This window comes from Phaethon aethereus (genome assembly GCF_964289735.1).
Source record: "Phaethon aethereus genome assembly, chromosome: 11".
Classification (NCBI taxonomy): Eukaryota; Metazoa; Chordata; class Aves; order Phaethontiformes; family Phaethontidae; genus Phaethon; species Phaethon aethereus.
In genome coordinates this window covers 19,320,094-19,345,009 of record NC_138587.1, presented here as the reverse complement: position 1 = coordinate 19,345,009, position 24,916 = coordinate 19,320,094, and the positions used below count along the sequence as shown (strand labels likewise).

General features: G+C 38.3%; 1 protein-coding gene across 1 annotated transcript in view; it reads right to left on the bottom strand.

The window, feature by feature from the left end:
• Positions 1-24,916, bottom strand: part of DOCK3 (dedicator of cytokinesis 3) — a gene marked incomplete at both ends in the record, with an annotated part of 215,636 nt that overhangs the window by 167,185 nt on the left and 23,535 nt on the right. The window contains 3 exons of the mRNA XM_082004660.1: positions 11,222-11,318; positions 15,075-15,130; positions 17,489-17,529. Of these exons, the coding sequence (XP_081860786.1) occupies positions 11,222-11,318; positions 15,075-15,130; positions 17,489-17,529 (194 nt within the window). The remainder of the gene's footprint in view (positions 1-11,221; positions 11,319-15,074; positions 15,131-17,488; positions 17,530-24,916) is intronic.

Below are 24,916 nucleotides of genomic sequence, written 5' to 3'. Positions count from 1 at the left end.
TTAACCCTTTGCTGGCCTACCCCAACTCAAAAAAAAAATTAAATGCTGTCAGGTAATAGAAGGTGTGGAAAAGTAATAGCAATAGGGTCCCTACTAATACTTTAAATTGTTGTATTAGAAAACACTGACAACATATGCACCTGTACACAATAAACTGAGCTTAAGCTAATTCTGCGCAGCTCCTCAGGCCGCTCACACACAACTGCGGGCAGCCAGACGGGACAGGGTGGGAAGGGGTCACAGGCAGAGGGGACAGGAAGGAGACAAACTGCCTCCTTCAGCAGCAGTGCCAGCTTACATCAGCGGGAAAGGTCCAGAGAGGTATTAAACAGTTCCCCCTTCCTTCTGACAGAATGCCATCTCAGCTTCATTTCTGAATGCCTGCTCTCGCATAGACTACAGAGCAAGCATTCACAAATGCCCCATCACCTCTCAGGGCGTACCTGAAAGAATAAACTGAAAACTGCTCCATCAACTGCAATTTAATTTAGATCAAACAGTTAATGCTCAAAAGGCAAAGAACATAAAAGATACCACTACTTCCCCTGCTATGTAAAGGTCTTTGAATTCAGGCTACTGTCACTTTACTGAGGAAAAAAATATCTTCAGATAAAGAACTTGGGACCCAGAATCTTCCAAATTTATGAAAAGTAATTTCAGCTGAGGGACATTCCAAAATTCACACACACCTCAGCAAAACACAGTGAAAAGAAAGACTTAATAGTTGTATTAGCCCTAGAAAGCCGTGTGACAAGTCACGCGTGCATGCTACCTTAACTGCTGAGGATAAGACTTTGAGCAAAAGAGTGGCCTTTAAATATCATTTTTAAGAAGCAATTAAATTTCTTTAGACACAAAGCTATTACTTCCCCTCTCACCCCTAGAACAGGGGTTCCTCAGTTTCCTGCGTCTCTGCGCTTGCTTGCGCAAGAGCCACATAAGCCACTCTCAGCCGCTCACGGGTGAGACACAGTTCGCAGCTGAGCAGTGCTCGCGTGCAGTTTAGCATTTGCCGTCCTCTTCTGAACTATGAGCAGCAGCACACATTTGTGTTGAAGAAAAACACACTGGACACCACATCAACAGGAAGGCACCGATACAAAAAGGTATACGCGTATCAGTGGCCATTATCAGAAAATAATGTAATCCCACACATGACTTATGTTTTCCGTTATTGCAGCAACAGTTTTTTCTGTAATATGTATTGATCTCGTCAAAACACATGGGATCTGGAGCTATTAGTGGCAGTGAGTGCTGGCACTAAAAAGAAATGGGTATTTGTTTTATAAGCCTTTGGGGCGCCCTAAATTCATTTATCTTTTGGACCTAACTTTTCATATAATCTGATGGATTTTTTTTCTTCCCCTCAAAGGCAGTATGTTATTTTTAGGGGTAAATGTACAATCATAAAGTATCTACACTACCTGAAGCAGCTCTTACTATACAGTACAGTGACAGCAGTTAGACTTTGAAATCAAACTTGGCAATTAGTATTTTTTTATATTTAATTAACATTTATGATTAAAACCAGCTATTACAAGGCTCTGCTTCTAAATTAAAAATGAAAAAAACTAAAACCCCATGAAATTTATAGGAAGATGAATACAAAAAATATGAGGAGCTAAATTACACTTCTCACGTGGAAACCTCTCCCAATTTCTGTATTTTTGTTTCTTTGCATTCCTTCTATTTTAAGGAATTTTTATACGTAAAACATAGCATGGTAACTTCTATTAAACAATAAACTTTAGGAAACAGAAGAATTTCTGAAAGGAGAACACATTTCTCCAAAGGCCATGAATCACTGTTAGCTCAAAACTAAGCAGCAACCAATTTAAAGAATTATATGAATGGTTTCCAAAGATAAAATTTGTATTTATTTCCCCCTTTTCCATTCCAACATATGTTATGAGAAAATTACTCAAGAAAAAGTCAAGCACTCCAGAAAATGAGGATAAACAATAACTGAAATTAGCCCTGGCTCCTGTACATATGCTTTACAATAGTTTTTAATTGTATGACTGCACGCAGAACCTCTCTTTATTTTGACCAATGAATGAATAGCCATTGAGATTTCTTTATCATTTGTGACTCAGTGTATGCTTCTTAAGGCTTAGTTTACTAAAAGTTATTCAAACCTTACCATGAAGGCAGATATTCCCCATTTCTTATGATTTCTACATAACATTCAGCATCCAAGTGCTTCAATCCTACAACATTTTTGTGAAAATACGTGCAAGACTAGAGATATTATTATCTTGGTTTTACAGAGAGCTTTAAGTATAAAAGTGTCCACTCGTTTAGTGCGAATAGCCTGTGATATCTCCTGTAACATCGACACGGAAGATGGAAGGTCCAACCTCTCTGAGGGAGCATTGCATTTTCTTCATTTTAAGAGTGGCTCTCCCTCCATCTGGGCGTCTTTGTCACACTCACCGTTCACTGGAGGATAGTTAAAACATAGGAGGAAGGAAAGAGCTTTACAGTCTCATTATCATATACACCATATGGTGAGTGACCACAAAATTAAAGGTCTTATCATAACTCATTACAGAAAAAGTAGACTTAACTGAGAACACCAGCGTTTCCCTGGTTCTTGAATTCTTGCCTTCACAACCCTACGTATACTTTTAGAACAGTTTTTATTTACCAGTTATCTCTACAGTATATCCACAATCATGTAGCTGGACGTTGAACTAAGAAAGAAGAAACAGGTCTTTAATAATCTTGTTAAATGTTTTAATTTCACCTTAAGACCTTATGTAAAATTAATTATCTATCCATTTGCCAGACTCACCACTGAGTTTTTAAATTAAGATGCATTTTTATTCCTGTTTGTTTAGAAGGACACAATAATCAACCATTACCTCCTGCCCAGCCAAATGCAACAATGCAGAGAGTAATCAAATTTGGCAGGCCAAGTGCTGGCTGCCCGCTGCTGCGGCTACCGTGCGCACTGTCACTCCAGCCACTGGGTTTTTAGCACGCCTGTGCATACGCTCATTCTTATAACCCTGATTTTTTACCCCTCCCACCCATAGTTACCCACTCCTCTTATATAATTATTCTATGTTAGTTACCTTTTCCTCTCTCTTTCTTAAGGATAGAAACAACAGAAAGTTAACATACATCAGGATAAGACTGAAGGACACTCCTTGATACCACACAGACAACAGTGCCATACAGGCTGCCAAAAGGGACAGATGTTCTTTGCTTTTCTATTAAAAAAAAAAATCTGTCCTCTATAAAATGAAATCCAATAAGCTGTCTTTTCAGTTCCAATAAATACCCACTAGGGATGATCAGCCTTTTTCCTTTTAAGCTCTATACATGCACACAAGCTTGCACACAAGCACACTCCAAAAAGACAGACTGCCAGTTTCTCCTACCCCTTTTTTACCCCTCTTCTCGCATTTTCTGTTCTTTAAAAACAAAACGAACTGCCATGTTTCCTCAAAATAATATCTGGAAGACTAAATCAAACCACACTACCATTTGCCTCTATTTCAAAAGCAATTCTGTCATAATTCCTTTCCTTAACCTAATGTAATTAAGTGTTCAGTATGTTGAAAGGGCAAAAGAAATACTTTGAAAGCACCTGCAGGTCAGCCACTGTCTTCCCCTAAGTGATTTCTATTAATTTTCCTTGCTGGTTGTCTGTTCACAGCTAGTGTTAAACCACCATTTAATAAAATCAAATTCCCATGTTTTAATATTGCACATGTACATGTATCCTGTAACACTGTTTTCAGCATGCAGTAGACTGGATATTGTTCTAAAAGGAAAGCGCTCTTTGTTAACTACAAACTAGCTAATACTTTAAAGATTTAAAATTATTCTCAAAAAAACCCCTCCAAGTCCCCCCACAATTTGCTGTGAATTTCAGCATCAGGAAGGCAGCTATTCTCTTCTATTTAATAAAATAAAAAAGACCTCCATGTCAATGACTACAGAACATTCTCCTACAAAGTAAGAAATTACAAAAACACCCTGCACATGGTTTGTCCCAGTAAGACTTGCCAAGGACACCAGAAGGTGACTTGCATTTAATTCTGTCTTTATTTTTAAAATCTATTAAAAAAAAAATCTACCCATCTCCATGGTAACTCAAAACATACATTCCTCCCATACAGTCTGATTAATACTTTCTAGTTTTTGTTGTATAGTCAATCTTTTGTTAGTTTGAAAATACATAAGAACTGTCCAGTTGATCCTAATAATCTTAAATGATATCATGAATGTGTGTGTGGAAGTAAATGAAAGATGAAACATAAAGCATGTATCGCTCCTTGTTATACCATACTTTAAATCCAATAAACTAGCCATAGGTTCTGTGGTCTTCAATTATCACAATTTTTCAAATTTTAATGATATAAGACTTGCTTACAAACTAATCTTATTTCACTCTCCTAAAAATTTATGCCTGCTTCCAATTCCTTCAAGCTCACGGACCTCCACAAATCACTATGAGGAACTGAGTGCATTAAATCTCTTAAAGGTAGGGAAGGGAAAAATAAGAATTATGGGAATCCTTTATAATCTTAAAACATGAAACACTTAAACTGAACTTTGGCATGTTAGTGCTAACAGGGAGGTGTACGGAAATGGATTGCATTTTATGGCAGTGACCTAATAAATATTACAGTGTAGATTCTACATAAGGACTGTTCCACCAAAGAAGAAATGTAGAGGTCATGACATCCACTGAAGACCTGCAAGAAACCATAGCTAATAAATTTATGTAAATGCAACTCTGAATTTAACAAAGTGTGCAAAGCACTTTTACTCAACTTTCCAAAGATAACATATCTAAGCAGTGTACAAGCCTACAATTTTAGGTACAAAACCTTCTAACTGCCTAAGGTAATGAGCAGACACAAATCTCACTGTGACACTTCTATATTGTGGTCTTCATTCTGGTTACAATTCAAGACAGACATGGACAGACTGGAGGGGGTCCAAAAGAGGGCCATGAAGATGATCAAATGGCTGGAGAACCTGCCCTATGAGGAACGACAAAAGGAGTTTGGCCTTTTCTTCCTGGAGAAGGTGGCTCAGGGGACCTCATCGCAGTATTCTAGAACATAAAGGGTGGCTACAAAGAGGATGGAGGCTCTCTCTTCACAAGGAGCCATGTGGAGAAGACAAGGGGCAATGGGTATAAGTTGCACCAGGAGAGGTTTCATCTCAATATAAGAAAGAAATTTTTTACAGTAAGAACAATCGTTCACTGGAACAACCTCCCCAGGGACGTGGTCAAGTCCCCGTCACCGGATGCTTTCACGATGCGATTGGACAGGGTGCTAGATAATCTCGCCTAGGCTCCCTTTCCCATGAAAGGTTAGACCAGATGATCTTCCAACTTGGGCTAGTCTATGATTCTATGATTTACCTCCAGCTTCCCCTTCCATGACTGAACGTACAAAATTATAAAAATATTCACCTTATGCATACAACACCGAAGAGTTCATCATTCTGCATTCTCCAAATCATTCTGCACATACCTTTCACATACCTTTCACATACCTTTCACAACCCAATCAATAAAAATGTGCCAGTATTTTCTAGTAATCAAGTGACAAATCTGCTAAAAGCCTCTGATTAGGTTGCTAAGCAATCGGATGTTTTCCCAGCACACTGGTCCCTTTGAGAAACTGAACAACTAGATACTACCTAAAGTGAAAATATTTACTCTTAGTTTCCCCTATATTCTGTGCAGCATTTAACAAGACTATCAGCTGTCTCAAACTCCTACCTGAGTTCCTGGCCACTCCATGTAGATCCATCCTTCGCTCCAAACACAGAAGATACAAAACTATCCATGACACTGCTGAACATTAGAACATAGGACTAGGGATAATAAAGTAATAACTTTGACTCTCTGTGTTAAGGTCAACTGGGGCCAGACAAGCTCTTTTTAGGTGTCTCTCTCACAACACCCGAACAATCACCCTAAAGGAATTTCCTATTTGCAGGTAACCTTGAAAATGACTCAGAAAAAGGAAGGAGGACCACATATATGTGCAATACCATCTCTGTACATACGTCTCAGTACAAAGACCTCATCTTTCCAGGAGTTTGCTTGCACAGAACTGTAAGTGTGTATGAAATATGCTCAGCCTTGACTTGAAGGAATTCTATTCCTTCAAGGGAGACCTTCTGAAGTAGACCTCAGATGCAGCATGTCTGGTTTAGATCCTACCACACTTTTTTGTATCCTACCATGTATTTTAGAAAATGCATCAGCAGTTCCATGTTTTATCAGATATGAAGCAAAAAGGTATCTCACTGAATAAAAATGTCTCAAAATACTCCACTACAAGAGTAAACTACATTAGTGATTCAGTGAATGGCTTTTTTTTTTTTTTTTAAGATGAGTTTTGAACTAATGCTTCAATTTTAAGGAAACACTAAAACACCCAAATCAGATAGCTTCAATTGCACCAAGTCCCTTTACCCACTTTCTTTTCCTTGATAGGATCCTCAGAAAATTTAAAAGGAGCCAATGGGAAATTTCTTTCAAACTCAGCTGGCAAAAATTCCATCTATTCCCAATGCCATTAGGTCTTACTCCTAAAACTAAATGAGAAGTCACTCCACACTCTTCCCCCTGCTCTCCTTCTGCATGAAAGCAGCAAATTACCTTTATTGATCTGACCAAATTCTAAATTGGGCAATTATGTTTGGTCTCTCTACAGTCATCTGCTATTTCAACAGAAATAGTCCTCGCATCACGTTTTAAACTCTGAGGAATTTTTTTACTGTTAAAATAGCTACTGTGCGTTTCAGTGATCTCTTTAGCTGACTTAACAACTCACATGAGTCTTGTTTGACCTAATTAGCTAAGGCTCACAGAGAATTTGCCAATCCCTTATTTGGAAGTAGTATAAAAATAACAAATCTTATGAACACATTCAGGGTAAGAGAGAAAGTTATCTACCTTATTGGTATTATTTTGCTGTCTCAGTGGAAGTCATACACTGGTCTGGGCAACTACATGACAGCCACACACACTTCACCATACATTTCACCATAACAAATGCAATTTTGCATCTTTATCCACCTCTGTGCCTAAAGAAGTGTCTCCAAGGTTTGTTCTTGCTTTTCTGCTCTCTCTTCAGTGTCCCTCTGCAGTATCCACAAGAACAAGCTCAGCGTCCCATAGTGGTACCGACAATAAACTTATTTTTCTTTCTTCTTCTACTCCATATTAAGTACAATAATAGGGGAAGGGAATCCCTGGCACCTTTTGTTTATAAGCCTTTGTAATACCAAGAAAGGACAAGTAGAACCTTCTTTTAAATTTCTTAAGCTTCCCACAAAACCAAATAGGTATCTTGTGCAAATTAATCTAAGTAACAATATGGAGTATTTGAGCCAGGCAAAACAGTAACACAAGATACAAGGTCCATACACTTAGTAACAATATACATACATATGTGTGTGTGTGTACACACACACACTCACACATATGTATGCCCACACACATCTGGCCAGCTATGGGTATTAGAAACTCTACCCACATGGTGAGCAAATCAGTATACAGTGTTCACACAGCGGAGATTTTAAACACACAGTTCTTGTGAACTCCCTCCCAAAGATTTTGTACAATGGCAGTGAAAGTATGAAAATGCAAACCAAGTAGGTTAAACAGAACAATGACCTTTTCTGACAGAAAGTAGTTACTAAATCGTACAGTTTCTGTGATCATCTTAGAAGCCTGGATACAGGCAGATCAGAAGGCAAAGAACTGCTTTTTTATTTTCCAGTGTCAATAACACTATACCTTATCTGCACACAGACAACATATTCAAATGGGGAAAAAAAATGTGCTCTTTTGTATCCCAGAACCATAAAAGTCTTATCATCTTTACTCCTTTAAAAATATTAAATATTTAAATTCTATTACTGATTACTCAGTAACAAAAGGGATTTTTAGATAGAATTTTTAACTAGGTTATCATTACTACTACAAGAAATAGCCAAAATAAATAACAAAAACCCTGAATAAATTTTCTGATAGAAATAATATTGGTATGGAAGCTATTCCTTTCCAACTTGAAAGAAACCTCCTGCATTTTCAAAAATCTTATTGTTTTGTTAGAATTTAAAGGGTTATAGTATCAGAATCTGACTACTCAAGAGCATAACATGATATTACAGTAAGGCAAAGAACACCCCATACATCTTTCTCTTTCAAATTCATTTTAGGTCCAGCCCTTTCTTGATGAACTCATTGCACACAAATGCCTTTTTCTCCACAGTCTCAGCTTCTAGTTCTGCTGAGACTTATCACTTTGCTTTCGCCTCGATAGCAAAAATTACAAGAATATCACAGCCCTGTGTGGTATAGCAAACTCAGGCTAATCTTTCCAATGAATATTTCACAGACCTACAAATAAAAATTACTGCACAACTCTCTTAACTCAAACCTATTCAAGCTTCCCCACGCACCGCTTCTTCCTAGTAATAGCATGGCCTCTCTGTGGTCAGAGAGAACCAAGGAAAATTGCCAATATTTTACACAAACTAATTTTCTACAACTCTCTATATCAAAGCTGTGTTTCACTTTGCCCTTCCATTTCTCATTGTTCTCCTCCTCCCTCCAGTATTTCTTCAGCTGAGCTATTTTATCTTGGAACAACACAGACAGTGTTTTAATCGCTCCAGGCTTCCTGGGTATTGCATTCCCATTCCTATTGTTCAACTGAAAGGCAAATACAAACCTTACAACGTATCTCAACCATATTACTACAGCAATTTCTTGGAATTTTTAATTGAAACAAACTTGGTCTTCAAACCATAAACCAAGAAAGAAGTTTGCCAAAAAGCATGAGATGAACCTTTTAGCCTATTCAGAGATATTAAGAGATGCTGCACGTTTTGTTTGGCAGTTGTCTTGCAGTGCAATACGACTAAGCAATGAAGTCCCTACCGTTACCATTTCTAGGTATTGACCTACTGAAAACATCTGCGGTAACAACTAGCATTTGAACTTTTACTACACTAACAAACTTTTCTACAAAGCTGACTAGGCACAGTAGCATGATAAATAACATTAATTAGATTTCTTAGACGATTCTTATTACAGTTTGGGAATAATAAAAAATTTCTGCTGGTGCTGATCCAACAACAAGCAAGTATTTCCATTTAGTCTCTTAATGTATTTTAAGATATGACCTTACAGCATAGCTTCTAGACTAAATACCAGTTAGAAAATCCTAATCCCAGCTCTGCCACATCTGTTTGTCCACCTTCATACACTTCCTCAGGCTTCAAATTTACAGTTTGTAAATGGGAAAAATTTCTGTTACCCACCTAAAAATGGTGTAGATTGTTCTTTCATGTCAGAAGAGCTATGGTACTACATCAGTAGCCTTGAACACAAGGAAACACTGAAGGTGGTCAAACAGTGACAGCTTTGTCCAGGGAAGTTGTGGAGTCTCCACTCACAAGGAACTCAAAACCTGACTGGATGCAGTTCTGGACAGCCTACCCTAGCTGTCCCTACTTGAGAAGGCAGCTAAGCTAGACTATCTCAAGAGGTCCCTTCCAATCTAAACAATTCTCTGATTATTTCTATATCAGAAAATATTTGGGTTTGGTTTGGGGTTTTGTTTTGGGTTTCATGGGGGTTTTTTTGTGGTGAGGTTTGTTGTTGTTACTGTTTTGGAGGTTTTTTGTTTATTTGTTTTTTTAAAATAATTTCTGGAGAAGCCCACCACAAACAAATTTATTTTCTACTCTGAATCTCTGCCAACTTCTTCTTGTCACGGAACAGATGTCTCCTTCCAAAGTTCTACAACAATAGTAAATTCTTTCCCCTGTTACTTAAGAAAACAATAATGTTATGTGCAATGTTATTATAAGTATAATGAGCTAGAATAGAAAGTAGTCCCAGAAAGAAGATCACTAAGTGAAAGTTATCCCTCCCCTCAAGGAACTAGTTTTAACAATAGAAAAGATAGATTAGTAGAAAGGAAGTGTAACTCATTTGTAGGTAAAATGATCCCCATTTCTCCAATTCAATACTGTTGTCAGTATTACTGATGCCTTCATCTGACACCAGGGAGAAAGAAAATCTTACAGGAGGAAAACAAAGAAGATTGCTTTATTCACATACATCAAAGAGGTAAGTATTTGAAATTGAAAAACGAGGAGTACTAATTGTAAGGGTGATATAAAAAAGTGTATATACCATGTGCCATGCCCGCCCCCAATTAGACTGGATGCTACTTTCCAAGAAAATTTCTTCAGAGGCATATGGTCCCCATAGAGGAAGTGGGAGCAACAAAACTAGAATTGATTTAATAATTCGTAATTGATTGTTTTTTGAAGGGAGTACGGAACATGGCTGGTTATGCTAGAGGTATACTAGACTCATTTAATTGGACCTTTTCTGGTCTTATTTCCTATATACCTAACTATGGTCACTTCAGGTTTAAATATGGAAACAAAGCTGCGTCAGTGCTACGTACAGGTATTTCTCTAAAGTAAGGAAAGAAAGGAAATTTGTGTTTGTACCACCTACAGTTCTTGATCCTAATCCTACAGTTATGCCTTGTAATTACTAAGCTAAAAAGCTAAAAGGAAGAAGAAAAAAAAAATCAAACACGAAAAAACTACTTTAAAACGTGCAAGTTTTTTGTTTGCTGTGGCTATTAAAAAAAGAGAAGAACAAAGATGAAAGCAGAGGTAGATGACTTTATGTGACAGCAACTGAAAATTATGTAAAATAGATGAGTATAGAACTCAATACACTTATCCTGAGTGGGTTTTTTTTAATAAAGGAAGGAACAATCATACAAAAAGACCTCTGAGTTCTTCCTCCTTCAAACTCTAGATGCTAAAACAAATACTCACAGACTGTGCTGAATAGTTCTTTGAAGTCTTTGATGGGACTTACAGCAGTCTTCCATTTTGTGCTACTAAATACGTATACTATTTCTTAAATATTTAAGAACACTTTAAAATTTATTTTTTTTAAATAGTGAAGCTTTCATATCTGAAGGCAGAATTTCAAAACTACTGACATTTCCACCACAGCCCCTATGAACCTCATGTGATCAGTGATACTGCGGTTAGCAACCCCCCCCTACTAGCTATAACAAATCTAACAATTCTTACACTGATTATGAATTTTTCGTAATGGACTGAAATACAGGCAACGTATCTCCCAAGATAGTTGAGAAATGAAGTACAATAAGAGTAGTGTTCTTACCACATACAGCTGTTTCCAGAGCACAGCCCATTCCTGCAGTGTTGCTGTGACTTCAGTCACAACAGAATCTTCAAGTGGAACAACTGTTTCATATTGCCTATACAAGAAGAGGGGAAAAAATTAGGAAAGGTACCCTGAAAAGCAGAAAAAGAAATAAATGTCAACATAGTAGTTTGCAAAATGCTAGAACTTGAATTTGTTCAACATAAAAGAAAATATCTTAAGAGCAACATTCTGTCTGTTTTAACATTGAAGCAACTCCAGAGTCCTACCAACCTGTTCATACCTGTTCAAAATATATCATTTCAGTCTAATCAAGGTCAATGAAAACACTTCTCGTTATTATAGCATGTTAAATTACCTTGCCTGTAAAGCAGGGTCCTTCAGAGTTTGTGTCCCTTCTCTCTAAGCCAGTCCAATCCTTTTTTCCCCTCCAATTAATGTGTTAGCCAACATCATTAACTACCCAGAAGATCTACCACCTATTAACGTTTCCTATCCAGAAGACTGTTTCAATATTGGATATGAAACCCAAGTGAGCTCTCCTACAATCAAAAGAGCAGGACTTGTCCCTTTGTGGTCAAGATCCTCCATACCCATTAAAGGAGAAACATAGCTCTCTCCCTCTCATGCAAGAATGCGATAACTAATGTGTGTATTATCATACCATTATATTATCTGAGCCACTAGTGCCTTGACTTGCTCTTTACGTTGAATGCTATTACTGAAACAAATGGCAGACATTGTAAAAATAAGGTCCATTTCAAGCTTCTGCTCTTTCAGCGATTCTTTAAAAAGAGGGAGAATTAAAGAAAAAGAAACAAAAACCAAAACAAACCACCACATTTCAAAAACATACCCCGTTGGAACAATTTTTCATAGGTCCTCAAGTAGCGGTGAAAAACACTGTCTCAAAAGGTGGTTTGGGACAAGTAGTGTCAAGTGAGAGATAGCCTCTGCAGGACACCCAACAACCATGAAGGACACCAGTCCCTTCCTCTTCAGCCGTACAACTCTGCATAAAGCTATTTTGAAATTGTCCTGAAGGGAAGCTACAAACTCCCCATTCCATAACCAGTTTAGGCTATTTCTTCTGTCCTTTGTGCAGAGTTAAATGAGCGCTAACAGTAAATATGCGAACAATGAGATGTAATTAATTCCAAGGGGGGTGGATGTTGGCTTCATTTTTAAAAGAGAACACAGTTAATTATTTAAAAAAATTAAAAAGCCACACACTTTCAAGGCGGTATTTCATTTTTTAAAATTCTTACTAGAAAAAATTGTGCCACATTAGCTGAAGCCAAAACTAACAAGTGGTAGTGGACAGGATGATGAAATCACTGTATGTCTCTCTATTCTTCGAGCAGAAAACTTATCAAACAAAAGCTTCAGTTCTTCGTTTCCAAGCTACCAAAACCTCCTATTCACATCAATACGTAAGTAAATCTTATATAAAGATCCAAAATATCCATATATTAGAAAATGTCACTATCTTAAAAACCTGGCAGAGTTGCATTGGGTATACATTCAACCCACTAAAGCTGGGACTGGGAAGCACCGATTCATACACATACACACCAGGAGACAAGAGAGATCACAGGTTTTTTTCTATTATTATGCCAATGACCTTATCATTCCCAGATTTTGTTGTGAGAAACTGAAACACTGACAGACACTTGGCATCTGAGACTGTGCTCTATTCTACTCCTGCAATGTTTCTGTTTGGGATTCGAGTTGTTTTGGGTTTTTTCCCCAGATTTGGCCACAGTAAGACTAGGAAATCTCAATCATGCTTTAACAAATGTCCACAGAGTATGCTTGTGATCTGAAGTATGACACTAAGAATATGATGAAAATCCCAACGCCTATTCTTCAGCCCGTATTCCAAGATCATTTCAATAGTTAAACAAAAATTCTGCATTTAGTATGTATCATCAAAAGTTTGCATGACACTAACAACATGAAAAAAGATGCCACAACCACTTCTAGCTGAAAATTCGGTTCTTTACAGATGTCTGTAAAATGCCATTACAGGGAAGAGATTCAATATAGTTCAACATCCCTCTAAGAAACCACAGAAAATGAAAGGAATCACACAACACACTTTAACTAATATGGGCAGAAAAAAAATCAAAGCCAAAGAAAAATGTTCTTCTAAAGATTATTTTTGCAACGGATTTATAAACTTTTGGCATCAGTGAAAAATAAAATATTTTGGAAGATCAACCTTCAACCGTATGGCTGGATTTAAAGAGAATGCACATCAGGACTACACTTAACCATGTAAATGTAATGCTTTGCATTCCTATAACCTTGCACTTCCTCCATTATACCCACATATTAATTACACTACATTGGGTCCATGAGTCAAATATAAGAACATTAGATACCATGTTCTCTTATTTCACAAGTGCTTATATGGGCATTTTGAATGTATTCTTCAATACATGGGCAGAATTTCTTTCACCAAAACCTGAAATAACCATGATCTCTGGTTTAGAATTGTATTACATTCTGTTGTATCAATTGGTATACCAGTCTTTGATACTGATTTTTTAAAAGTACATTAACTTTCCTAGTAAGTCTCTAAATATCCTGAACTGGTTGCCCTTACAAATTCTGAACTAACATCAAGTACTAATTAACTACAGATTACAGGAAACTGGTCTCCCCTAAGGAGAGTACATGTTAGGAGTATTCATTCATTCTATGCAACATATATAATTTCATTACGCTCAAAAGTTAGGAAGCATCGGTATTACAGTTGTCCTTACTACCTTTACTCAGTCTAATTCAGGACTATCAGAAGTCACATTTTTCTACAGGTACTTCCTAAATGCCATTTAATACATTTTATCTTCCACTTTTTTAAACTAAAAAAGGGCATTAGACTAGACATAAGGAAGAAATTTCTCCAAATGAGGGTGATGAAGCACTGGCACAGGCTGCCCAGAGAGGTGGTGGATGCCTCATCCCTGGAAGCATCCCAGGTCAGGCTGGACGGGGCTCTGACCAACCTGCTCTAGTTGACGATGTCCCTGCTCACTGCAGAGGGGTTGGACTAGACGACGTGTAAAGGTGCCCTCCAACCCAAACCATTCTATGATTTAACTGGTTGCCTTGGGTCACATTCTGAAATGCTGCACTTAAAAATCTCGCCACAGTGGCCTTAATCTAGAAAATGCAGCTGAAAGCAGCAGCGAAGACGTAGGACATTGATTTTGGGAGTTTCAGTCATTCTCACAGGAAACTCTGCAGCCTACACACAGTAAAATCTCTGACATTATATTGCCATCGGTATTGCTATTCACATTAACTAAATCAAACCTACACGTAGCAACATATGAGCTATATATACAGTGAAGGTAAAATATTTTCAGCAGTGTACTTCAGTCCTCCTTTGGCCTGAGGTGTGGAGGGTTGGATGCTTTTGAAAAGTTTCACAGTAACGTAGCTTCCTGGCCAGCTATGTCTCAGTGAAAATCTGCTGATAAGCAAGATGGGCTGGCTACATGTCGGTGCCTCCACAACAAACAGGAACATACAGAATTTCACCAGTGAGGAACAAGCAGAAATGAAAAACGTAGAGTTCTTTAAAACACGTGTGTTTCAGATGATACCTCTGGAGTTACAATTTTATGAGCAAAATTGAACAGCAGTAACCATCAAAATTGATTCTAGCTACATTAAAAAAACAAAAAATAAAGCTCTGCAGAACTACATTTAATTTTCAAACTCTAACACACAACAAAAGATACAATGAAACCGTTCTATAAATTTTAATAATGATTTCTTAGATTCCCTTCTGGGTAAGAAACACTGCAGCTTCTTAAAGAGAAGGAAAAATACTCACCCTCTGTTACTGACGATTGCCTTTTTCAAGTGAATATAGTTTGCAGGAAAAATCCCCTGCAAGAGAAAAAAGTCTGTAAGTTAGAAAAATGTATTTGCAGGTTTTAGCGTTTATATCCTAAGCCACAATAAATAATTGCCAATATACCTATTAAAAAAACACCCTAACACTGTGTCAAAGCAGCTACCACAGTCAAAAGTCAACGTTCAAATTAGTCACAACTGATCATTTAAATCCATCTTAGAAGAGTACAGCACACTGAATCAAACATCAACCTTGAAAGATGATTTCTTAATAACCAAGTTTTCAAGTCTGTTCAATAAAATTATCACACCAATATTCAAGCTGAGTATTTTTCATTCCCAAAAGCTCCTTAAGTGTTCAGAAACACTGTTGTATGGGAAATACCCTCTGGTATAAAAGTCACGGCTAAGTCAACTAGGACCAAATGAAAAGGTGTCACTCTAACCCTACACAGCTGCCTTGGGAGGGACAAGATTATTTAAAAGAAAACATCTAAGTTTAGCCAACCGTCTTCCTACTACAAAGACCGAGGAAGCAGGAAAAAAGTGTGACAAGCAGGAAGAGTTCTGAGAACAGCCTGCAGTTAGCCGAAAGGAACGAGAGGTAACCACCAGGAACATCTACTGGAGAGATGCAAGCTAGCCGGGACACTCAGAAAGTGGCTATCGTGCAGTTTACAGCGTAGCATCGGTACGCTTCCATACCAGGCCTCTGTGTCACTATACTACGTTACATTAGATGACAAGGACATAGGTTAAAAAAAAAAAAAAAAAAAAAACCACAAAAGCCCACCATCAAATTTGTGTCTAACCCCCACACCAGTCTTTCACTAAGAAAGTAGTATTCTATTACTTGCATACTCTGGACCTACCCTTTTTTCTCCTTCTTTCCAATAAAAAGCTGTTGTTGTTGTTTCACTCAGCCGAAATAATAATAATTAACACTATAATAATAATATTATTATCTTAATAATAATTAACTCTATCCCAGCTGAAAACAGGACAGCCATTTAAACCCACTTGGGATAGCTCCACTTATTTGCCTTTTGCTGTTCCCACAACAGTCGGATTCTAACTTTGCCTGTGCCGTTGTGTTCTTGTGTGATGAGACATGGGGAAAAGAGGTAATTTAAACCAAACTTTTCACAGCATTCCATCATCTCTGTGAAAGACATGGCCCTGAATCCTCAGAGCAAACTCGGTCAGTGTGTAAGAATGGTAATCCTGCACTTCAGTGGGGAATACAGGATCAGCATTGGTAATCTTCAGGTTAAAAGTCAGCTGACAGCCTCCCATTAAAATGTCAGTAATCAAGAGTGGGCTTTAAATTTTTAGAGCTTTAGAACAGTACAATTTAGGAAGAAAACTTTTCAGGGAGGGTTGAAAGGAATACTAAGTAAAGATGATTCAAAACGCTAAGAAAAATTCCTTCCTGTTCACAGACAAGAAAAAATTGCAGAAGGAAAAAAGATGAGTCTAACAGGAATGGCTTCATCAGGGAAAAAAAGTAATATGGAAAATCTGGAAATGTGAAAATGTTACTTCAGTTTCTTGTCTGGTTCACTTCTAGTTAATGCTGTTTATTTCTGTGATCCTGTGCTTGTTACCTAAGAAACCAAGGGAAGGTTTGAAGGGCTCTCCGACCAAAAGTGAACATAGACACAAGCGGAAGATGTCCCAATACACATACGCAATGAAGGCAGGCTTTTCTGTTATAAGAGTATTATAGCCATGAAAACATAATACAGGTAATATTACATCCCATAATACAGGTAAACATGAGGAACCTGGTATTCGTTTCTTTTTAAATACAAGCTATATTTAAACCAGAAGACAATGAAAAGTGACGCTTACATAGAAGCAACTATTTACATGTCTGGATACATACATGCACTCACAAAACATTCATTCCAGAACAGTCAAAAAAGTTGTCCAAGAGCAAAACAGGGATATGACTGGAAATAGCCAGTGGTTAAATTGTAAAAATCTGAAAAAAGAAAAAACTTACAATATCCTTTTTCATCAGACCTTCTTCAAAGTTGTCTTAGAATAATAAAGCAAATTATTAAATGTGTTCTTTAAAAATCCTGAATTAAGCAGTGCAAGATCACACATTATGTTTTTCTTAGGGGAGTAGGGTAGAGAGGATCAAACTGGATGAGACTGATAAATGTTGGAAAGATTACATGTTAGATGTCAGGAAGGTTTCTGATCCTTTGGGTGACTAATGAGTATCGTTCTCTCAATTTGAAAAACAAATCCAATCCTCCCACAGGAAAAGAGTTAGAAAAGTAAAATCCTAAAGGTAAGAAAAACTGAAAGTTTACAGGGTTGCAACAGCAAAGTAGATATAATCTCCCACTAAGTTAAAAAAAATGTATTCACACTTACCTTTACATTGGGCTTCTTAATGGAAACACCTCTGTACCAGCCTAAAACCAGATAAAACACATTATATTAACTTGTGGCATCGCTTACTTTACACAGAAGCGAACTTACTGAAAACTATGCAGTTACTGACATCATCTCAAAAACCAGCTGTGCCTCACATAGGTCAATTTTTTTTAAGGGTGTTTTGGTTTAGGGTTGCTTTTTTTATTATGCTTTTGCTCTGCAATGATGACAAGCAATTAAGAACATGGAATGTTCTTGCTTATTCCCACCAGGAATAAAAGCAGCTTTGTGTACTTAGTCACTGTACTCACAATCTTAGCCACTATGGCAAAGATGCATTCAGCACTCACGCAAGAACCTGTATTGAACACTTTTCTTACGTGCTGGTACATGAGTCTCTTCGTAGGGTTTATCTTAACAAAATCTCCGGACTTCAAAAGCCTGTCCTTTTAAAGACAGGAAAAGCCATCGTTATTCATTTCTAATATTGTTCAAACAAATACAAATCCTTTGCGTGTGTCTGATCTCATGTACGTCTGTGAGATTAGACAACAGACTTTAGGATCTAATTTCACAATCCCAGTCATTATTCTTGTATCCCCCATCAGCTAACAGCCCCAGACCAGACAATAAATCAGGAGTAAAAGCCAGAGTTGCAAAAGCTACAAGTTAAACAGAAGCAGCCAGTTACTCCTGTTTTACACAGGTGAAGGTGATGTCACTCACGCAAGATCCATCGGGAAGAAAAGCGCTGAAAACACCAGCCAGTTCAACAGTGGAAGAGGAGCACACTTCAGTCGTCGTGGCAGATGAGCTGCTCTTCCACTGCTCAAGCCACACAAAACCACCTCGAATTCCTGTTAAAAATACGCTGCTCTCTTCAGATCGGGGTCTAATGCTTCAGCCCCAGAACACGAAGCTGACCCGTACGAGCTGAGCCTGGAACACCCCGCAGGAGCGCGGGCAATGGAGCGTGCCAGGGCGCGAGCGCTGCGGCAGAGGCCTGGCCATCGCCGGCCACCGGAAACTCGCCGGCAAAGCCGGCCAGGGCCAGCTACCACCCACACAAGCAGCGGGTCCGGCTGCCTGCACGTCACTTCTGCCCACTGCAGCCCGGCATTCAGACAGGCAACAACCCAAACCTGCCAAAACCCAACGATTTCACATGATCTAAATCCACTTCCATAAAAATTCCTCCGACTTTTCCAGCAACTTCCTACTTTTCTTTTTTTTTTTTTTCCCTTCACTCCAGAGGAAAGATATCGTTCAGTATCTGCAGCATTTAAAAGCGCGCTAGGAAAACTTGTCAGTGGTCTGCTACGGCGAATAGAGAAGAACAGAACGAAGTAACTGCGTATTTTATCTCTCAGAAAAAGGGCTTCGTATTTGGCTGAGTTATGACATGAGTCTCATTGAGAGGCTCAGAAGTGGGGAAGTGGGCCTTGACTTCATTTTAAATACAGCCTGCTAGTCTTGAATTATTTTTAAAGGAAATCTGAGTCAATATAAGAAAATAATTGATGAATTCAAGACATTTGCAAATCTTATTATCAAAAAAATTAAAATCCGTCTTCTTTCTTACACAAATTTCTCATGAAGCTAGGACATATCAAAGATTTATTTTCCCATGAAATTATTGCTTATATTAAAAAATAAAATTTTGTTTGCAGTTTATTTTTAGTTGATCATACTTCATGGCAATCATATCAATAGAAGCACATTTGCACAAACACGTATAGGTTCTTAAAATGAGTAATTTCTAACACTCCACACAAATGTGTCTGCAACACCTGCTTTTGAGTAACAGATGCTACATATTTTTTCACAGAATAAATGCATTTACCCTTGACTCATTGTTACCAATATTAAATACAGCATTCTGCTAACTTTTGTATTCATAGACTCTGTACCTTAGAAATAAGCATACATTTTAAGCTTTAAGACAAACAGAATGGAAAACTTCTCAGTAAATATGGAAAAAAGTGGATTTATCTAAGTTCATGAACAGAAGTTAGAATAAAACCTGATAAAGCTAATGATTTAGATGTGCAGGGTGAGGGATGAAGATAATTTCAAAAAACTACCTTATTTCTGAGTTTCCTGCTCTTAATCCCGTCACAAATCTTCAAAGCTTAAAAGGTGTGTGTTTACAGAGTGTGAAAAACAGGAATGGAAGGACCCCTGAGAAATCATCTAGCTCATCCAAGCGCTATCTCTAAACCTCTCCTCACAGATGTTTGGCCTGTTTTTAACAGTGTCCAATAACTTATCCTCAGGACCGAATATCAAAGCACTCCTCGCCTGTGGAAAATGATCCACTACAACTTCCCCAAAACCTAAATTCCAAGGTACTTCTGTACCGTACTCCAAGGAACAGGGTATATTTCTTCTACTCCACACAGACCAATTCAAATGTGGTGGTGTTGCACGGACCTCTTTTTGGAAGATACTTCTTCCACTGGTCAACATTGGACAACAAAACTGCACGTAACAATAACGTTTTGATACACTACTTGACATAAACACTCAAGATTTTCAAGTAGAGATGGCAAATCCGCACTGGACAACCTACTTCAATGGCTCAGACAACATACATGCACTTTAGAACATGAACTTTCGTTGCTGCTATTTGAATCCAGGATTTTTTCTTTTGGAAAATATGGAAACCATTTTGTTGACTTCCCTTTTGTAGGTACTTTTACACATTTGAAAAATGGTACATTGCCCTTTAATCTTGCAGATCGTGCTTTCCAGATCTTAAGTTTTCCTTTCTTTTCTCTTTTCTTTTTCAGTGTGGTATAATATTTTTAGAATCAAAGTTTCTTCCAACTCCATGCAAGCAAGACACAGTAAAAAGAAGAGCCCACTAGAACCTGAAAGCACTAAATTGTAAGATGTAATTCCTTATTTGCTTACAGTGAACACCACCAAAAACTCATTCTGTATCTCAAAGTAAAAGCTATGAGAAAAGGTACAATGCTTTTTTTAAAAACACATTTAGAAAATTGCATCGGCATTACATTATTCACTAAAATGAACTAAACCTTTATTCTGGAACTAGTCTTAAATATATGATTAGATCAATATTAATCTATTTTAAACAACATTTATTCTGAAGGATGTAATCACAACAGTCATCAAATCCAGGCAGGTGCTTCAGCTAATTCTGATAACAACACGCACTACATGGTCAGACCTCAATATTGCCTAATGTTTTTAGATGTTGCTGTACTGCAAATAATTAATTGTTAATACTAAGAATTATGGCATTTTCTAGTGATACATCATCTTTAAAGGGTACTGACTTCAAGGAAATGGTGAAAAAGATGAGATTTAAAAATCAAGAAGCAGAAAAACATGGCCATGAAGCGACAAGAATTTTGTAAGTTAATGTGAAACAGCAATCATGGGTATCCACAATTAGAACAGATTAACTGTCTAGTAATTATCAGTAACTAATAAGAATTTGAGCACAGATGAAGTTAAGGGGCAAGACCAGAGCTAGAACATCTACCAATCTCCACAGAGAAAGACTGCTTCATGCACACAATGCCTCTCCCCATTTCCTTTCCTGACAGCTAAGAATATTCTCAGATGACCTAGGGAAAGGAAGACGGATAATTTTAACTTTTTCAAAAAATGAATCACCGTACTGGGTCTGGTTGGGAGGGAATTAACTTTCTCCACAGCAGCGTGTCCCGTGTTTTGTATTTAAGGCTAAAACAGTGCTAGTAAGAGACCAACATTTTGGCTATCGCTGAACAGTGCTTGTACAACATCAAGGCTTTCTCTTTTTCCCTGTGTGCGACCCCCAGAAAGCAGGCTAGGGGTAGGCGAGAAGTTGGGAGGGGATATAGCTGGCACTGCTGACCTGAATCAGTCGAAGGCATCTTCCATACCATGTAACATCATTTGCTATAAGAACACCAAAAATTAAAAGCACCATTCTAAGCAACGCCCTATTCAGGATAGGAAAGACAATATTAAATATATCCCAAACAAGTCTAATGAATTTCAAGAGAAATAATAGAGCAAAATAGAGAAAATGAGAAGACATCCTAGAATGGGCAAAAACACCACCAAGGATACAGATGACGCTGTAAGCAAACATTTTTTCTTTGCTCACGCAGGAAGACAGGCACAGGATGAGCCTACTGCTTACACCATAGCACCGTAACAACTGAAGAAAGTGCTGTTACGACCGAACATTTGTGAGAAGCTGGGGATGAATGCAGCCATTTGGACTGCATCTTAATGTCGCGTCGCTGTGTATTTCTGGGTAAGTGTCATGACAAAGCCAAGTACTTGATAAATTTTGATGAAAGGAGGTGCAAGGCTTTTCCTTTGTTTGTTTTAAAGAAGTTTCTAGTATGATAGACATAATGCCTCAGTAAAACAGAAACTGTCAGTGCAGGAATTACATACACTTTCCTAATCTGATTTTGAACAGCTCATGCTTTACATTCTCAGTATCCCCAAAACAAAGGTTTAATCCAAGTACTGTAGAAGAAAATGGAATGAATCACATCTATTCCAGTATGTTCTGGACAAGTCACTGTATCTTAAAGCCCTATTCCAACTTTGCTTTTACATGGACTCTACTGCACAGTGTAATAGATAAACCAGGCAGGCTACCTGAAGCAATACAGCCACACCGCACGGTGATCCACGCCAGATAAACCTACCATGGTCTCTGAACATTATGTTTCTAAGGCGAAATGTAAAACCCAGGAAAAAACACAATCCTTTACCGCTGCTTTTTTCAATGCCATCTATCAATATTTGATACAAGTTAAGAAAAGTGAAGAGCAGGCAGATCTACAGCTCAGCCCTCTGTATACCCTACAGAGCAAATAATCCCTCAAAGATTACTTCCATGCCAATAAAACTGGAGAAAAACAAAAGGACAATTACCCCATTATGCCTCTTCCTCCTGCACATTAAGACCACCACTGCTCATAACTTTTTCTTCAAAATGCATTGTCTATATAGATATTCACGTTGTAGGTTACTCGCAGGCCAGTAATAAAAGCTGAATCACTTAGCAGTGTATGCAAGATGTGTCCCGGTCCTTCCCTATGTTTCTAGGGCTTTTTCAGCTGTAAGTATTAACCTTCCTGCTTAGCTCCTCTGAACCCTAGAATTCAAAAAGGCCTCTGAAGAGGCAGGACAGAAAAACAGATTGGGAATGCATATACCAACATCAGATATAAAAAAATGCTTACATAAATAACATATCTTTCACGTACAACTACCTGCACTATGGAAATTCAGTGTGGGATGCTTGAAGCCATATTACAGAAACCTGCGTACTCTTACGTAAAGTCTGAAAGGCAGTCTTCCCAAAGATGCATCACACTCCCAAGTCTCAGAAAGAGTGCAAGCCCAGTTAAATCGCAAACGGAGCTCTGTGGCAGGCCTCCACATCTCAAATCTCTTAATCTGGGTGATCAGAATAGCTGATGTTTTTTGATCTTTACTTAAAAGTGCCTTGAATGAAACAGGATATTCTTTCCAAAAGCCACCTCATAACCCTTTTCAGATTTCCACTTAATCGACAAGAGGTCTGTCACATGGAAAAAGCTCATCTTTTCTGAGCACTCAGTAGCAGGAAAACAAAAGGGTCCTAATTGAAAGGTATTGATCTATTTTTCAGAAAAATAAAGCTCAAGTATCCAGGTTGAATAAAGTAGCATCAGCTACAGACTGTAAGAAAAAACAAATTCCACATATAATTTCTTGACAATCAGAAATCTGAAAATTTGTGTATTTATGTCAGTCCCAAAGCTAGCACTTCTAGTAGAATCTGTTGCAAGAACTCGAACCATCTTTGCGCTACAAAAATCAGTATACTTTGCAATACTGTGAGTAACCCTCAAATCTGGAGGAAAGCCATCTTTTGCATACACTAGCCAATAAACAATTGTTTTTACCTTTGAGTCTGCATATAAGCTGCTTGCAGAGTATCTTTACGCAAAGGTAAAGGTGCTCAAAGTGACCCAGAAGTGGCATGGTAACCGTGCTTAGCAAAAGCTTCCTGATGCCGAAACCACTCGCTGCCAAGACCACGCTGTTCTGAGCTTGATGCTCCGAGCAGCGCCAGGACAGGACGAGCAGCAGATGAATACCCAACCCAGCCTGCCAACACCACGTCGGGGAGCAGCCTCATGCCAGCAGAGCCACAGGAATATGCTAATAATGCAGTCAGAGAGGTGCCACAACAACAGCAGAAGAGAGAGAATGCGTTTTATCCTAGCGTTAGCCAAAGAGAGGGCCATCAAGAAGCTGTTCCTGTGCTCCAAAGACTGGTTTGAATAGCCAGGCAAGATCTTCCGCAGCAGCCGTGTCGGCCTAAGAGACTTCAGTTCCACTGGCACACTCCACAAAAGGCAAAGAGGAAAAGGGATCAAAAGGGAAAAAAAGGCAAAGAGAAAAAGGGCTATCTCACTGGAGACATCTTTCTCAGGGTAAGCTCAACTTACTGGGAGTGAGTCAATTTGGCCCAGCCAGCCACAGGACAGCTCTCGACTGCAGGTGGAAGGAAACCTGCGTTGCTACCACGGCAATGAGAGCCCGAAGTGGTACAACGTGGGAGCGCGGCGAAGATACCACTTCTCAAGCACATTGAATTCTTCAAGAATTTAAGAAAAAAAAATAATTGCAAGCTATATCTGCTGCTTAGGTGTCTCTAATACTGGAAAGCCTTAATTCGACCATGCTGTCACTGCTGGAATAACAGAGGGAAACTTTAAATGTATTACACACACGGCTTAAGAACACTATTATTAACATACACACACATTAAAACCACGTAAATAAATATGTGTGTGGATACCAGAATTTGCACGGGTAATGTAATATTCTTTTAACTCGTGCTTCAGGCATCAGCTAGTGTTTCTTTTCTTCGGTGAATATGTAAGAATCTCAAGGTAATAAAGCCACTGAAATTGTAGCATTTTTAAACTCAAGAAAACTGCTCCATAGCAATAAAAATAAACAGATAAACCAGACCTTTTAAATTTACTCTGAATGACACTAGTTACTCTCAGCTACTGCCAGTGGCAGCACGATAGCTGTGTGGCTTGAGAAACAGGGTGTTCTTTTGAACCCGCCAGTCCACATGTGTATTTCAAACAACGAATACTCTCATGCTTTGTTACTTGACAAAAGAAAACTCTGTCTTTCAGCATTTATAGGTGGCATACTATTGCCATACCTGTTCACCTCCTGAATGGATGGCATGTAAAGCAGAGACCACCACTTACTGTTTCAAGCCTCTCAGTGGCAAGAGAGTAAGTGGAAAGGCTCAGAGAGGGGAACAGAGAGAGGGGAAAGCTGTGAAAGACAAGCATATGAACAACTGGTATCTTGAAGAATATTTGCTCCATTTGAGTGAGACCAGTTGAGGATCTCCGAGTCCTTCAT